We start from the raw sequence: 13,928 nt of genomic DNA, 5'->3' as shown, positions 1-13,928 counted from the left end.
TCAAACCTGTTCTGCCAACAATACACATCCATGGGACACACCTACCAACTAGCTTTTTATCACTCTCTGTTAACAAGAGGCAGGCCACAGATGTCCAAGCAGAAGTTATGCAGAGAAGCTAGGGCGATCAAACAGTGATGCAGGTAAATAAGTCGATTTAGGATGATTTCTGTCCCTGGTGTCTTAAAACGGGCTGGATTGACGCCTGTTTTAGCTGCATGTTGTGGGAGTGTGTGGGGTCTGCCTGGGGCTGCACAGAACCCAGCGAGGTAGCGAGACAAAGAACTGTGACATTGGATATGATGTCCTGGGACAGGGTGAATGGGCTACTTTGTAAGCTGTCATGAGACTTTTTAAGGACTGCTAAAAGATACTTCCCTTCGTCCTCGAGCAAATCCTTCAAAACGAGGTTGGGGTGGGGGGGACGGGACTTGGCCTCCGCCTCCCTCCCTCCCAAGTTAAGTCACTTAAACAAGCCTTGGACCACGGTAGACCAGTCTAGCAGAGCACTTCTCAAACTTGTAAGGGACAGGGACAAGGCAACTGTTCTTATGGGGAACCACTTTGTTGGGTAACTAGAAGAGTGCCAGCTCTCTCTCTCTCTCTCTCAGACAAGAGCACACTGTCCAAACAGAAAGCTTCACAGCAGCAATCTGCAGAAGCAGGCGGTAATCACCTGGACATCCCCTTCCAACTCAGTGCTGCTGTCTGCCATTCCCCTGCCTCTGGGATTCACCGTTTCCAACATGCACTTACACCCACTCTGAAGAAGCCCCTTTGTACATTATGGGTTAGTGTTGAATTTCAGAAGAGCACTGTGAACCTGGCTGCAAGTCCGCTGGTGCTAGTTCAGTATTAAAAGATGATAACAAGAACATACACTATAACACAACAGCACCAGAGATAAGCGGGGAGGCGCAGGAGCAGTAAACTCTGTGTTCAGAGATCCTCTGTGTTTTTGGTCCTGGTGTGATTACCAGAGTCTGGTATTTGTGAAACCCACAGAGGAACTCTACTTAGCCGCAGCAACACAAAAGACACATTAAGGAGTAGCGGGGATTAGGAGTTGCATAATGCCAAAACAGAACTGAGGCTACACAGGCAAAGGGGGGAATTCCTGCTCTGCAACTAGCTCTCTCCTCCTTTATTTCTCCATCTATCTCCCTCTCCCACCCTTTCCATCCACCCCTCTCCATCGTGGCTGTGTGGTACTCAGAATGAGTTGGTCCACTGTTGTAAAAAATAGGTCTAAACATTAGGCCTTCACCATCTCTGTCAGAGTCAGCGTTTGCACAATTTGTCCAAAACATATACTTTGCTTCTTCACAATATTATATAATGTTCAGTATTATTTCTTCTAAAAAGGAAATATTATTACCGCCAGAAACTAACTGGAACAATGCCAAGAGATGGAGAGCTCTAAGACAGCCCACTCATGTTCTTTCATTTCTTTAACCACACTGAGGCTAATAGGAAGAATAAAAAGTCCTTTACTACAACACATATAATCTCTGTTTGCCAGGTTGAGGCCAGAGACACACAAGGAACTTAAGACCTGTGAATCACCATCTGTTCACACTGTTAAACCCCACTCACCCCCCCAAAACCAGAACCACCCCCATTCTTCCACAACCCCCAACATGGCACTAATTGACCAGCACACACTTACTTAACCGTTTATGACTAGATTATACAGTGCAAGACGATCTGCTTGTTTTAACCGCATTAGAGGGGCTGCTATGGTAACGTACCGACAGACTTTGCAACCTTGCAAATTGACATAAAAAGCAGAGAGCTGGAGGACTGACGGAAGCCATCAGGGTCCACATTGCCCAGTAGAGCCCTGGCTGAAGCCCGCTGACCAGCCCTCTCTGTGGGGACGCTTCTGTGGAAGTGGGATGGCAGTGAGCCGATTATTCTAAATGACATCTGCCAGCCACACATGGTGATCTCACACCCACGATGTCTCAGTACAGCAACCCCAAAAGGCCGTTTTACGACACCTCAGACACAGACAGTCAATAAAAGATGATTCAATTCATGTGGATAATAAAATGAAATGCGTTAAAAAAAACAACAAAGGGACTTGGAAACCACCTGAAAGAAACGAGCTTACTAAGCTTTAAATCATAGTATTGCCTTCGTAGAAATTCTGAGATTGCGACCCTAAAATAATCCAATCATCATCCAACCACAACAAGGGCACTGTCAGAGCAGTGGCTCTTTATCCAGGAAAACTTTACACCCACGTATTAACTACCGCGAAAGAGTCACATTTCAGTCTACTACATCCACTCTTCCTAAACCTGGTTCTGCCAGAGTGCTCCCTCCAGGCACTCCCTCTCTGAAGCCCTCCCGGATCTGCGGGCCGAAGGGGCACCGTATGCTCCATGTCTGCACGCAACACGGACAGAGACATGCTCCTGGCCTGCTCTGTCGCTCCACATTTGTGTCTGTTGTCCAAAGCCAGTGCCACATGGAGGGGCTGTCAGCACTGGTTAGAGTTAGTCAGAGGAGGGGTGTCACAGTGTCCAAGGCAGCCAGCCTCGTGCCAGCCAACAGCCCACACCAGTACTCCCGTGTGTGTCGGGAGAAACACACAACTAGCTTGAAGGTAGATGAAATATTTAAAATGTGTGTAGTAGCCATGCTGAGGTCCCCATCCCCCTACTCTGTCTGTCTCTGCCCCTTCAGTGAACATGGGGGCCAGAGCCAAGTCCACTTAGCTTAGTCATAGACAGGACTGTCTCGTGGCCAAGTCAGCACAAACGGCAAACGCTCTCACACACACGCACAGTTCAGGGTTGAGAATGGGTACTACCAGTAAGACTGCTAAACAAGACTGTATTCTGTCTGTTTGCATACAGATATGCTGTGTGGTTTTTCTGGCACGTATTCTTCCTGTTTGCATACAGATATGCTGTGTGCTTTTGCTGGCACATATTCTGCCTCAGCACTCACATCACGGGTTTGTGATTCCCAGAAATGCAAAAGGACAAGGTGTGTGTGTGTTTTACAGTTGGTTACATATGATGAAACTTAGTTACAGACAAAATTAACTACAGGGGTAAGTAGAATATTTCAAATGACAAAAGCCTGGGTGTGATGGTAAGAAGACTCATTCCACACATGCCTCCCTCGGCTGTTCGAAATCCCACCGGCCCATGCCGTTACTGCGGGCAACAAACTGCGTGCCAGCTCCTTTCGTCGGCACATTGGCCATCATGCAGCACGCCCACTCCACTATGCAGCAGCAGCTATCGCCGGAGTATGTCCACTTAGTTATCATTCATCCATCACACACGCCCACTCGCCTCTCCTGTGGTGTGCAATAATTAACATGCATCTCGGCGGATACAGGTCATCAATGCTGCATCTATTAGAGTCACTGATCTACGTCTCTTGTCGTTGGTTAGTAGTTTAATATCAATAAAAGGTTGAATAGTATATGGTGCACGTCACTTCTTCGTAGGCCCATGCATTCATTGCATCAATGCTGTGCTAAAGAGAAATTTTCGCTCCAGGAACCCATTTTCAGAAGCGTTATTGAAACCACTGGTTGCTCACCTTGGGTAGGTCTTTAAGTTGATTGGCGTCGAGTAGAAGCTCTTCCAGGCTGCGGCTGTAGCGGAATATCTCGTCGGGGATAGCCTTCAAGCTGCAATGTCGCTTGTCCACCGATTCGACGTGGCGGTTGCACCGCCACAACGGGATACACTTCAGCATGACCGGCCGCCGTGGGGTTTTGGTTGCCGGTGCTACTCAACACTCCACATCGGAGAGAGAAACGGGGAAGTGTTGTCGAGGGTGAGGGAAATTGAAAAACTTCCGACTGACACTAAAGTGGGTGCGGTGCTGTTATAATCCAGTTAAAACAAGGGTCACAACATGTATCCGTATCCAATTAAATTCAAATTCCAGTTATATTCGTCGGTGTCCAGCCAGATTATTAAACCCTCCGTTTTACAAAAGATCGAAACTATAATGTTGGCTACCCACCTCGCTTAACTGAAGTGTTAAGTGAAAATGTGGACAAAGTTAACATAGCATTAATTTAAAAACACGTGCATTAAAACTGGCTACAGTCGTTTTCATTTAAATAGCTAAATGGGATCAGATAATAAAATAAGGTTAGCTTTACTTAACACGGGAAAGCTGGCCTGCTAGCTGCAATTATAGCTAGCTGATACACTCCACCTAGCAAACGAAAGGGTTCACAGTGTCCGTGACAAATGTTTGTTCTGCCGCTTAGGCTAGATGGCCAATACTCTTCTCAGCAAAAGACACTTGCTACCAAGCTACCAAAAATTGTCTGTGTAGCTAGTTAGCTAATGTAGCTCGCGGGCAACACACAACGACTCAAAGGCGGTCTCCTGTCCTGACCTCAGTCCAGTAGCGTCTGTGTGGGTAAACTTGTCCTCGCCGGCAGTTAAGTGTGGCGGTTGAATATTGCCACTTCTTTGTCGCACAATCGACTGGCAAGCTACCAACAAGTGAAACGTCGTGTAGAAATAAAACAGTAGAGGCGGCACCAGCAACAGGATTGCTTTCCCTCTTCTTGCACCAGGCCGGTGAGGGGTGTGGGGCAGGGCTAGAGCGAGACGATGGTAGCTAGCTGCCACCGCTTTGTGGCTTAGCTGCTGGATAGCTAGACAGTCTGAAGCTAATCGATGAGGTGCTACGCAGAAGTCCAAGGCAGTAGCGACAATCAGTCAGGACGGCAACCTCAAATGTCGCATTGAACGAGTCTGAATGTATTACGTAGTTACCAAGTTTACTGAATACTTTCCAGATAATAAAGTCACAGCTAGCTAAGTTGCTAGCTAGCCAAACAGTGAGTAGTGTGGTAAGAATGTGATGTGATTGAGGTAGAGGATAACCACGACAGACTAGCTCCGCCCTGCGGCTCCTCCTTATTGTTGTTGTGAATGGGTATGTTCGTTTTATATTCCAGCTGAACTATTTAAGACAAGAGGAAAGCTCAAATAATCAGTCTAAGCGTATAATAATAAAATTTAAATCCTCGACCTTACTAGTGTTATCGGGTGCAGGGTTGACTAAAATAACACAAATAGTAAACTGAATGCAAATCCCGCCCTGCAACACCAGCTGTCCCGGTTTGAATGTGCACCGAGTAGTTCTCCCTGCTCTTATTCCTCAAGACACGTCTAACAGCAACCCTTACGGTTTGGGATGCCCTTACATCACTTTGGAGTGTAATAGTTATCCGATAGTGCCCTCTGCTGTCAAAATAACCACGGAACGTTCATTATCGAATTAGCACCCCTATACACTTTTTACTTGTCGTTTAAGTGATACTAAAATGGAAAAAATGTTTTATTGAAAAATTATAAAATCCCTTTTTTTCCATCTCTTTAAATTCAGTACCTGAATTGTGTATCTGTAAATGTTTTATAAAACGACATTAAGTCAGACAGAAAAATCACCCCCAAAATTATACTTGAAGAATTTATTTTGTGGAGAAACCAGAACCAATACCTCAAACTTTTAAGAGACACAACATTGTTAGAAGAGGAAATATGAGCAAACTTTGGGAATATCTAGTCAAAATTTCTCAAGATCTGATTACGAAAACCTGAAAATACAAAAAAAGAAAGTCTCACTTGTGACAAAACAAAATCCATGAGGCGCAAAATTCATTTAAACCAATTCCTGAAGAGGAACTATGAATAATATTAATATCGACATCAATAAAAAAAATAATTACAAGTTAAAAAGGAGCCCCACATCTCAAGCATCAGCACTGACTGACATTCGTTTGAGCCTTGAGTAATGGATAGAATGGGTGCTAAGTGGCCATTTCAGACAGTTTATGCAGAGAGGTCACTGCTGTTGAAACGCTCTTGGTCATACACCTCTGCCACAACCTTACGGCCCCCGAACCAGCGATCATTGAGGGCCTGGATGGCCTTGTTCATCTCAGAGGCCATGGAGAACTCCACGAAGATCTTGACAATGACTTCTGCATCCTCCTCCTCTCCCTGCTTCTCCTGGTAGATGATGACTCTGTTCACAGCTCCAAACTTGCCACACTCCTCCGTGACCTCTCCCTCCAGATCATCATCGATGTCCTCGGGACCCACCATGTTTCGCAACACCATCACTGTGGACTAAAGAGGTGCGGACAAACAGAGGATCAGGAACCATCACTAGACTTAGTTTCCACTCAAATTTGTCAACAATTGAAAATAATCCCCTTGAGATAATATAAATATATATTTTTTTATCAACAAAACAACTGACGCACAAACGAGGTTCACCCAGCTCCTCCCCCTCACCTCTGACTTCCTCAGCAGCTTCTGCATGACCATGTGTCTGGCACTGCTTCCCGAGATGCTCATGTGTTCCTGGTCACTCAACATCTCCTGGCCCGTCCCATCCTGCTGAAGCTCCTCCTCCTTCTCTTTCTTCTTCAGCTCCTGCAGGGCGTTGGGGCCTCCCGCCAGGGTAGGGTTGGACAGGACTGGGGGTGAGGCCAGCACTGGGTTCACCAGGCCCACCTGGGGCAGCACTGGCATGGGGGGGCGCGCTGGAGTCACACCTCAGGAGGGGGAGGTGGTCATACAAGTCAGACACCAGGAATATACAAGTCTTAACTCATAGAGGCCTAGTTTCTGGTACAAAGGGTGTGTTTCAATTTAGGAGATTGTTCCAATGAAGAAACCAAACTGATGTATCACTTCACACTAGGGTTGGGTATTGAAACCCTATCGAATCAGAACGCAGATTGGTTCAGGCACCGGAACAGTTTTAAAAGTACAATTTGGAACCAGCATTGTAAAAACTCAAACACCGACTCCACACCCCAACTGTGAATACAGTAGTCACTCGAGATACCAAGTATAAAAATATAGCTATCCATCAGCAGTAAGCAGAGGGAATAGCAAAGCTCCCTGCTTTGCTATTCCCCATCCTGTTTCATCAGGAGTAACAGAACGCTAATTGGTCCCCAAAGTGAAGCATCATTAATCTCCACGAATGAGGTTCCCCCCCAAAAAATAATTTTAATTGTAATCTTGACTGGCCTAAGTCAAGTGGCATTTACTAAGTAAACATTTTCAAAGCCAGATGAGTCAGTTTTAGAGTAGATTTCACTGAATCTCTACACACCTAGGGGTGGGGTAACAGTGAGCACTCCAGATGTGGTGTATACATATATATATATATATACACACATATATAAATAAAAGTATATCAATACGTATTATAATTACTCTAAAAATGAAATCATCCGTTGGTTTCATGGCAATGTAATAAAACGGACCCAGGTCTGGTTTACTTGAACATGGTCAGGTACACACCTGTGATGACGCCTGGAGCCTGGGCAGCCATGACAGCTTGAGGTATGCCCATCTGCTGGCCCAGGAGCTGGGGCGCTGCCAGCGCCCCCAGGACTGACGCCCCGGCTACAGCCTCCTTGAGAGAGGGGGGGCCGGAGACATTAGCAGGGAAAACACAGACAAGCAAGGCAGCACAGTCAAATCACACAGTATTGGCACATAACACTCATCTTTGCAATTCTTACCTGTCCTCCATTAATAAATAATAACTAAACTAGATTCCTGAAGCAAGTGTCGACATCAATACATACTGTTCTGATTTTCACTACTTTGCTACATTGACTGACTTCTATAAAAAAAATATATATATTTAGTAATAAGCTGTTTATCAATGTGCAACTGAAACAGAAAGCTGTGAAAAGAGAGCATGGTTGCTTGAGCTAGGAGACTCAAGGGGCTCATTAACTTGTAACGCTAGTAATTAGATCATGAGGAGAGTCTAAATGCCCAGTATCATCAGTACTTATGACAGAAAGTGGATAAGCTTTGGCCTTAGGGGATGCACTTCCTGTGCGTGTTGAGCAAAAGGTAGGAAAAAAAGTAGTACGGCAACTATGACTACATTCCCTAAAACACGGCACTGCACATTTAAATGTAAGCAGACACATACTACTCAGAATGTAATCATCAATTTCCCAACCAATTAAAATTATTTACAGAGCTCTGGGATTCATGACCAGTAAGCTGTTCATTGATACAAATGATCTTCCCAAACAGGCTATGTTTAACATTTACTCTGTGTGGGTGATAGTCATATCTCGCTAAATCTGAGTTATATTTACCTGGAAGGCCATTAGATCCCTTTGGAAGGGATTCATACTTGCCTGGGCCGTAATCTTAGCGGTTGCTGCTGCCGCGGCAACGGCTGCTGCCGGGGGCAAACCGCCGGGGGTTGTGGGGGTGAGGAGAGGCATGGGCGGGGTCACGGCCTTCCCCACCCGCAGGTACTGACCCCCTAGGTCAAAGAGGTTCATGGAGGACACTGCGTCCAGGGAGGACTGGGGCTTCTCATACTCTGTCAGGGGTCAGGAACAGACGGGGGGGGGGGGGGGGGGGGTTAGTGTTCAAAATGACCAACGCAGAACAACAGGACTTCTTGAGGGCTCGCAGAGGGGGGGTTTGGGGGCCTCCCTGCTCACCGATGAAGCCAAAGCTCCTGTGCCTTCCCGTGGTGGGGTCTCTGGCTAACGTGCAGGACTTGATCCTTCCAAAGGCCTCAAATACACTCTTGATGTCCTCATCCGAGAGGTCGGGGTGGACGGATGCCACGTAGATCCGGTTGAAGGCGCGCGCCTCCTCTGCCAGCTGGTCAATGATGGGTTGCGCCTGACCGATGTTACTTGGCCGCCCCACCTACAGCACAGATCATACCAGCACAGGGCCACTGAATGACGGGTCATAGCTTCAGAAAACGCCTACGTTTTCTTCCACTCGCAGGAACGCAATAGGAGGCCATAGAAGGAGACTGGAGAGATTCACTATAAACCGAGGACTACCACCAAAATGGCCGCAAAGGGTCAACTAGCCTGGCTTAGCTGCATCTCCACCACACCACCCTGTTAAAGTTGTGGCAAGTTCATGAGAATTGCAATTTGACAAGATGGACTCAGTTCTAAAAACTGAAAATGACTTGCTCTTGACAAACCAATTTCTACATTGCAAACTGCGATCTACATCCAAATCCAAGTTCTTCGGCAAAGAAAAATACCCAATTTCTTAATCTACGCTGACAAATCTACATAAGCATGTGCCTTGGTAACAGACATCATGGCTTTCTCCACAGCTGCTGTAATGAGTTATGTCCATAAGACATTCCAACTCACCACTGACCAGACCAGAAGGGCATGTACAAGACACCTGAGATGAGAGCTGCAGCTAAAGACAAGCTAGTGGTCACGCAGTTCACCAAAACAAAGGGAGCCTACCCTAACTTCCTCTCTCCTCGTCGCCTCCCCAAAGAGGATTGTGGAAGAGGGTCCAAGGGGCCAGTCCCTTGGATCTTGTCCCCCAATAAGTTTTGAGAAGGAGGCGAGGTGAGTGGACTGAGCCTCGGTCGAAGGCTGCCTGGCTAACTAAGGGTCCCTAGCCTCGGACGAGGTCCCTACGACAGACGCGCACGGCGAATTTGTACAGGATCTGTGCTGCAGGTGGGGCGGCCAAGCAACACCAACCAGGCGCAGCCCATCATCAGCACATCTTGGACACAGAGCAGCGCCACGCGCTGCAGGGCATCCTACTGGAACGGGTCACTAAGACAATGTGGTGACACCATGGAAGCAGAACACACACACACACACACACACACACACAGGGAGACACGATATCACCCACACACGCATACACGCAGGGAAACTTGCACGCACCTGTAAACGACATGGACACGAACACAAGCAAAGAAAGAAAAATGAGAGTGACTTTAGATTCTTTCAGACAGTTTAAGTGACACCAATTAGTAGTAAATTCACAAGGTAATTCAGTTACACAACAAGCAGTGGAATGGTACTTATGCTTCCAGGTGGGCTTGAGGAGCCCCAAACTTAAACAGGGGGGAAAAAAAGAGGGTTAAAGGAATGAAAGCCCTGTTCCGATTGGTCCTCCAGGCAGTCACTCCGGGTCACTCACCTTGATGTTCCTCCCCCCGAGCATGACTGAGTTCATCTGCTCCAGAGCTAGCTGTGCAGCCTCCGGCACATCATACTCCACAAAGGCAAAACCCTGCATAGACACAGAGACATGCATAGGACACAAACCAAACCAACCTCATATCGAAACCAACGGTGGATGTGTCTCGTCTGGGACACAGTTTAACATGCCGCTCCTTCGAGCTTTTCAATTAACCTTGATCCACCAATTAAATGTCATCATCATCAGCTGCTCACCCCCCCCCCCCGCACAGGTGACAGACCGAACCCACCTTGTGTTTCATAGTCACAGAATCCCAGGACATGTCGATGCTCTTGATGGGGCCGAAGGGGGCAAAGGCCTGTCTGATGGTGTCCTCCCCCAGCTCATAGTAGATGGAGCCCACGTACACCCTACACATGATGGCCAGAGCACGCTGCCGCTGGGCTGCCACCTGGGGACCAGGAGAAACACACACCGGGATGATTTACAGGCTCAGAGAAACCACACACACACACACATCAATCTATGTGATTATTTTGTCTGTTTTACATTCATTTTGCTATCCCTAACTTAAGATATTAAGGCCAATGTCTCACTCAGTATTTGGGACTATCGATCAAACAGCCGTGATTTGGCAATTAATTTCAATTTAGAATCTACCAAGAGAAATTGACATGCATTTGACTTTTTCCACTAGTACATATGTATGAATGAAAGCACTTAAGTGCTGGGCATGCCTACACCTCACTATAACATTGTTCCTGAGACTAACCTTTAGTCCAGGGATGCAATTCAGGAACTAACACATGTACCAAAATTAAATCAACACCTAAATCAGGGGAGTGGCATCCAGAATAAGGCCTCAAATGCATTTCACACTTACGTCTTAAGCCTCTAAGAGGAGGGGTTGTTTACCACTGAAAGCAGTCTAGTCAGGCCTGTCAACCACACCTTTAATCACCAACAGGAAAACAAACTGATCTGTGACTAGAAAAGGGGTGTCTAACTGGTTTCATAAACAGCATTAATTTGAAGATGGCCAAAGAGGGATTCCTGTCAGGTCTAAGATTTGAAAGAGACCATTAGCCCTCTTTAGCCCTATGTCTAGATTTGTCTTTGGAAATCATGCCATGTTGCTGCATATTTATAAAAAAGACATGGATTTCTGCATCAGTGTACATAACATCATCTTGATTCGTCATTCTAGATTACAATGTGATTATCCATACTGGGAGATTAGACTAATGTAAGTTTAAAATATCAAATACAGTATGAATGTGAAATTTTGCTATGGATATCTATAAAGTACATAACCAATAGTTATCATCAGAAGTTGAAGTGCTATATAGCATTTCAGCTTTTAAACTGAACACCACAATATTTGGTTGCTAAATGTCTCATTGCAATTAAAACCGTGTCTTCTTTTGAAATATGCATTCTTTGGTCGTCTGCTATGGACAGTAAACCTAAAGGCCAGAGAAGAAGGGTAACAGTTCTTTTGTATATCATCTGGAGTCAGGTGGCTGAGCGGTTAGGGAATCGGGCTAGTAATCTGAAGGTTGCCAGTTCGATTCCCGGCCTGTACTCACTGTAAGTCGCTCTGGATAAGAGCGTCTGCTAAATGACTAAATGTATATTCAGGAATGCGCACAGAAAAAAAAGGTTTAATAATCTATTGACCGATTGTAACGGTGAGAGAGGATCTCCAAAGCCCATTGTCACTGCTGCCATCTGAAAGACAGTAAAGACGAAAAAAGTACTGAAAGGTGGGTTAGATATATCGACTAGCTTTTCTTTCTAAGACAATCTTTAAGACATTCAGTAACGGACAGTGCCCTGTACATCCTCAATCTAGACAACTATTTTATTTCCTTCTACACCCAACTAGTCCTATAACCCCATAACATTACCCCAGTAAGAAACATTAAAAAGCTATAATGGAGACGAAAATGCAAAGCTTTCAATATGTTCCAGCACTGTCGTCCTCATGATGTCCTCCTGATGAAGAAGTGCAGAAGCAAGAAAAGACACTCCTGCCCTCCCATCATCCTGAGCAAAGAGCTGCTTAATTAGCTATAACAGTGTGTAATGTACATGCAATTCTTGTATTTGTTGCAATAAGAATTGCTACCTTGCAAAACAAAGCAATTAAAATTTGAGGGCCTAGATGGAGCTGTAATCGAATAATTTAACAACCCAGGTTGATGGGTGTATAGAGAAAAGGTAAATAAAGGCTCATATCTTGATTTAAAATGGTCCCTTATTACACATTACTATGCGTGATATGGTCTAAGCGTTGAAGTTGTTTACAAGACATAAGAACATAATCAAGGGCATGGAGTTTTATTATAGTGTGAAATTAAAAGGCCGTGAGCATGTCTCACCTGCAAATTGGTGAGCTGCTGTTGCTGGTGGGCGATGGTCTGTTTCACCAAGACACTTTTAATGCTTTGTTCCATAGCATACTTCTTTGCCTGAATCATAAGAGAAACGAGGCAAAAATGTTTTTACAGGTGTGGATAAAACTTTGCTCCATGGGAACTACATTACCCAAAAGAGAACAAAATGGGGTTGCGATTAGACAGCGACATCATTATGTATACAACCTGGGTGCTCGAGAGGCAGTCCTTACCCTCTGAAGCGCCTCCTGCTGCTCTGGGGTGAGAGGCGGCAGGCCAAGCTTAGAGCCTGTGCCCTGTCCATTCTCCATCATCACAGTTGTGCCTCCCTGAATAAGCGCACAAAGTATTTTTATTTATAAATATATATATATATATATACACATTATTATTTTTAATACATACAAGAAAAAAAGAGGAAAACGTTAGCTTGCTACTGTGGCCGCATGGGAATCAGACGAAACAACCCACACGCATCGTCACGAAATTTAACTTTTGATACGCTTTAACGTATCACACCCAAGTTAAAATACAAAAGTCAGGACATACATGTAGTAGCTAACTACTCATTTTAAGTAAGCAACTACCTAGCTTGCTACCGGAATTGTCCCGATTGATCGCAGCGTTCACCAAGCGCCAAACCCACCTAGCATTTTATAGCTAGGCTAGATAGCTAGCTATAAAAAGAGACAATGCTCCTTACCTACAACCTGTTTATCGCTGGGACCACCAGAGGTAGGATAACCCCCAGGCAAGACTGATGGGGGGGACCTTAACAATTCAGCAAATTCTGAGGAAAAGAAAATGCTTTCAGACTAACAAAGCCATAACCAGCGGCATGACGTTCGCTACAGCCAGCTAACTTTGACTCTAGGCAACACATAATTGAATGGGCTCCATAGCATTAGCTCCAAAAAATTGCTAACTTGCTACCGTTGTGTATCAATACAAGATAACAAGTACCCATGCTAGCTAGCCAAAAATGGCATAACGTATTTTATAGGTTATATTAATACGAAATAATACATTGCACTTCTTTGGCCATAGTTATCCGCTACAACAACCTAACGGTCTAACCATAACTTCCTATCTTCCAAATGGCCATTGCCTACTATTGCCGTCTCGTCTGCATCCAACACGGGCCTCGTCGTCATGGCTAGTTAGTTAGCATTACTTTTCCATCTAGCAAGCATTGTTCGTGCGAAGAAAATTCGCAAGCTGATTTTTAGATACAGTACATAAAATAACATCAATGTGAGAAACAATGCAAATGAAATCGCAACAGTTTGAATTGTAACTTGTGCATTAAAATAACTTTTATCTATTTACCGCAACCTCCGTCACCGCCATGAAGCACACCTTCTCGAGAGGGCCGACGACTGTTGTAAGCGGGCAAGAGCTAAGCGTCGCGAGATCCTAAACACACAGAACTGGTCGTCGCGAGAGCTAGCGTAAGCGTTGAACAGTTTGGTTGCCAGGTTTGATACATCATAGTGCTTGGTATTTCAGTTTTATCTAATCACTGCCTCTTACAATTACGTAC

At 45.3% G+C, this 13,928-nt stretch overlaps 2 protein-coding genes across 7 annotated transcripts in view; both read right to left on the bottom strand.

Moving 5' to 3' along the window:
• The window catches only part of scrib (scribble planar cell polarity protein), a 57,512-nt gene extending 52,707 nt beyond the window's left edge, over window positions 1-4,805 (bottom strand). Inside the window, exon 1 of one of the 2 annotated variants that reach the window (XM_067251408.1) lies at window positions 3,568-4,805. In XM_067251408.1, coding sequence (XP_067107509.1) covers window positions 3,568-3,726 — 159 coding nt within the window. In that variant the 5' untranslated portion in view covers window positions 3,727-4,805. The remainder of the gene's footprint in view (window positions 1-3,567) is intronic. The other variant, XM_067251409.1, reaches the window with a different exon arrangement.
• A 650-nt stretch (window positions 4,806-5,455) lies between these two features.
• On the bottom strand, window positions 5,456-13,767 carry puf60b (poly-U binding splicing factor b). Of its 5 annotated transcripts, XM_067251558.1 has the most exons (12): window positions 13,715-13,767; window positions 13,089-13,175; window positions 12,619-12,714; window positions 12,371-12,460; window positions 11,667-11,717; window positions 10,276-10,437; window positions 9,984-10,076; window positions 8,501-8,714; window positions 8,144-8,376; window positions 7,323-7,437; window positions 6,300-6,562; window positions 5,456-6,131 (listed from the first exon to the last, which is right to left on the bottom strand). In XM_067251558.1, the coding sequence occupies exons 3-12, from the start codon at window positions 12,697-12,699 to the stop codon at window positions 5,832-5,834; spliced, it is 1,602 nt and encodes a 533-aa protein (XP_067107659.1). In that variant the 5' UTR covers window positions 12,700-12,714; window positions 13,089-13,175; window positions 13,715-13,767; the 3' UTR covers window positions 5,456-5,831. The 5 variants fall into 5 exon arrangements, with proteins under 5 accessions (XP_067107659.1, XP_067107656.1, XP_067107657.1 ...); XM_067251555.1 differs by lacking the exon at window positions 13,089-13,175 and having other exon boundaries at window positions 13,715-13,761; XM_067251556.1 differs by lacking the exon at window positions 13,089-13,175 and having other exon boundaries at window positions 6,300-6,550; window positions 13,715-13,761.
• Between the last annotated feature and the right edge of the window lie 161 nt (window positions 13,768-13,928).

The sequence above is a fragment of the Osmerus mordax genome, chromosome 15 (assembly GCF_038355195.1).
Source record: "Osmerus mordax isolate fOsmMor3 chromosome 15, fOsmMor3.pri, whole genome shotgun sequence".
NCBI lineage: Eukaryota > Metazoa > Chordata > Actinopteri > Osmeriformes > Osmeridae > Osmerus > Osmerus mordax.
Note: the sequence above shows the minus strand (reverse complement) of the source record. Positions and strands in the feature narration are given on the sequence as shown.

Bases quoted from the DNA above. Each gene is read 5' to 3' on its own strand.
- puf60b (XM_067251555.1), bottom strand. From the start codon at position 13,735: ATGGCGGTGACGGAGGTTGCG. The intron at 12,461-12,618 runs GTAAGGACTGCC...CTTATGATTCAG, and splicing joins AGCAGGAGGCGCTTCAGAGG to GCAAAGAAGTATGCTATGGA. The intron at 8,715-9,983 runs GTGAGTGACCCG...TCTGTGCTGTAG, and splicing joins TCGGGGGGAGGAACATCAAG to GTGGGGCGGCCAAGTAACAT.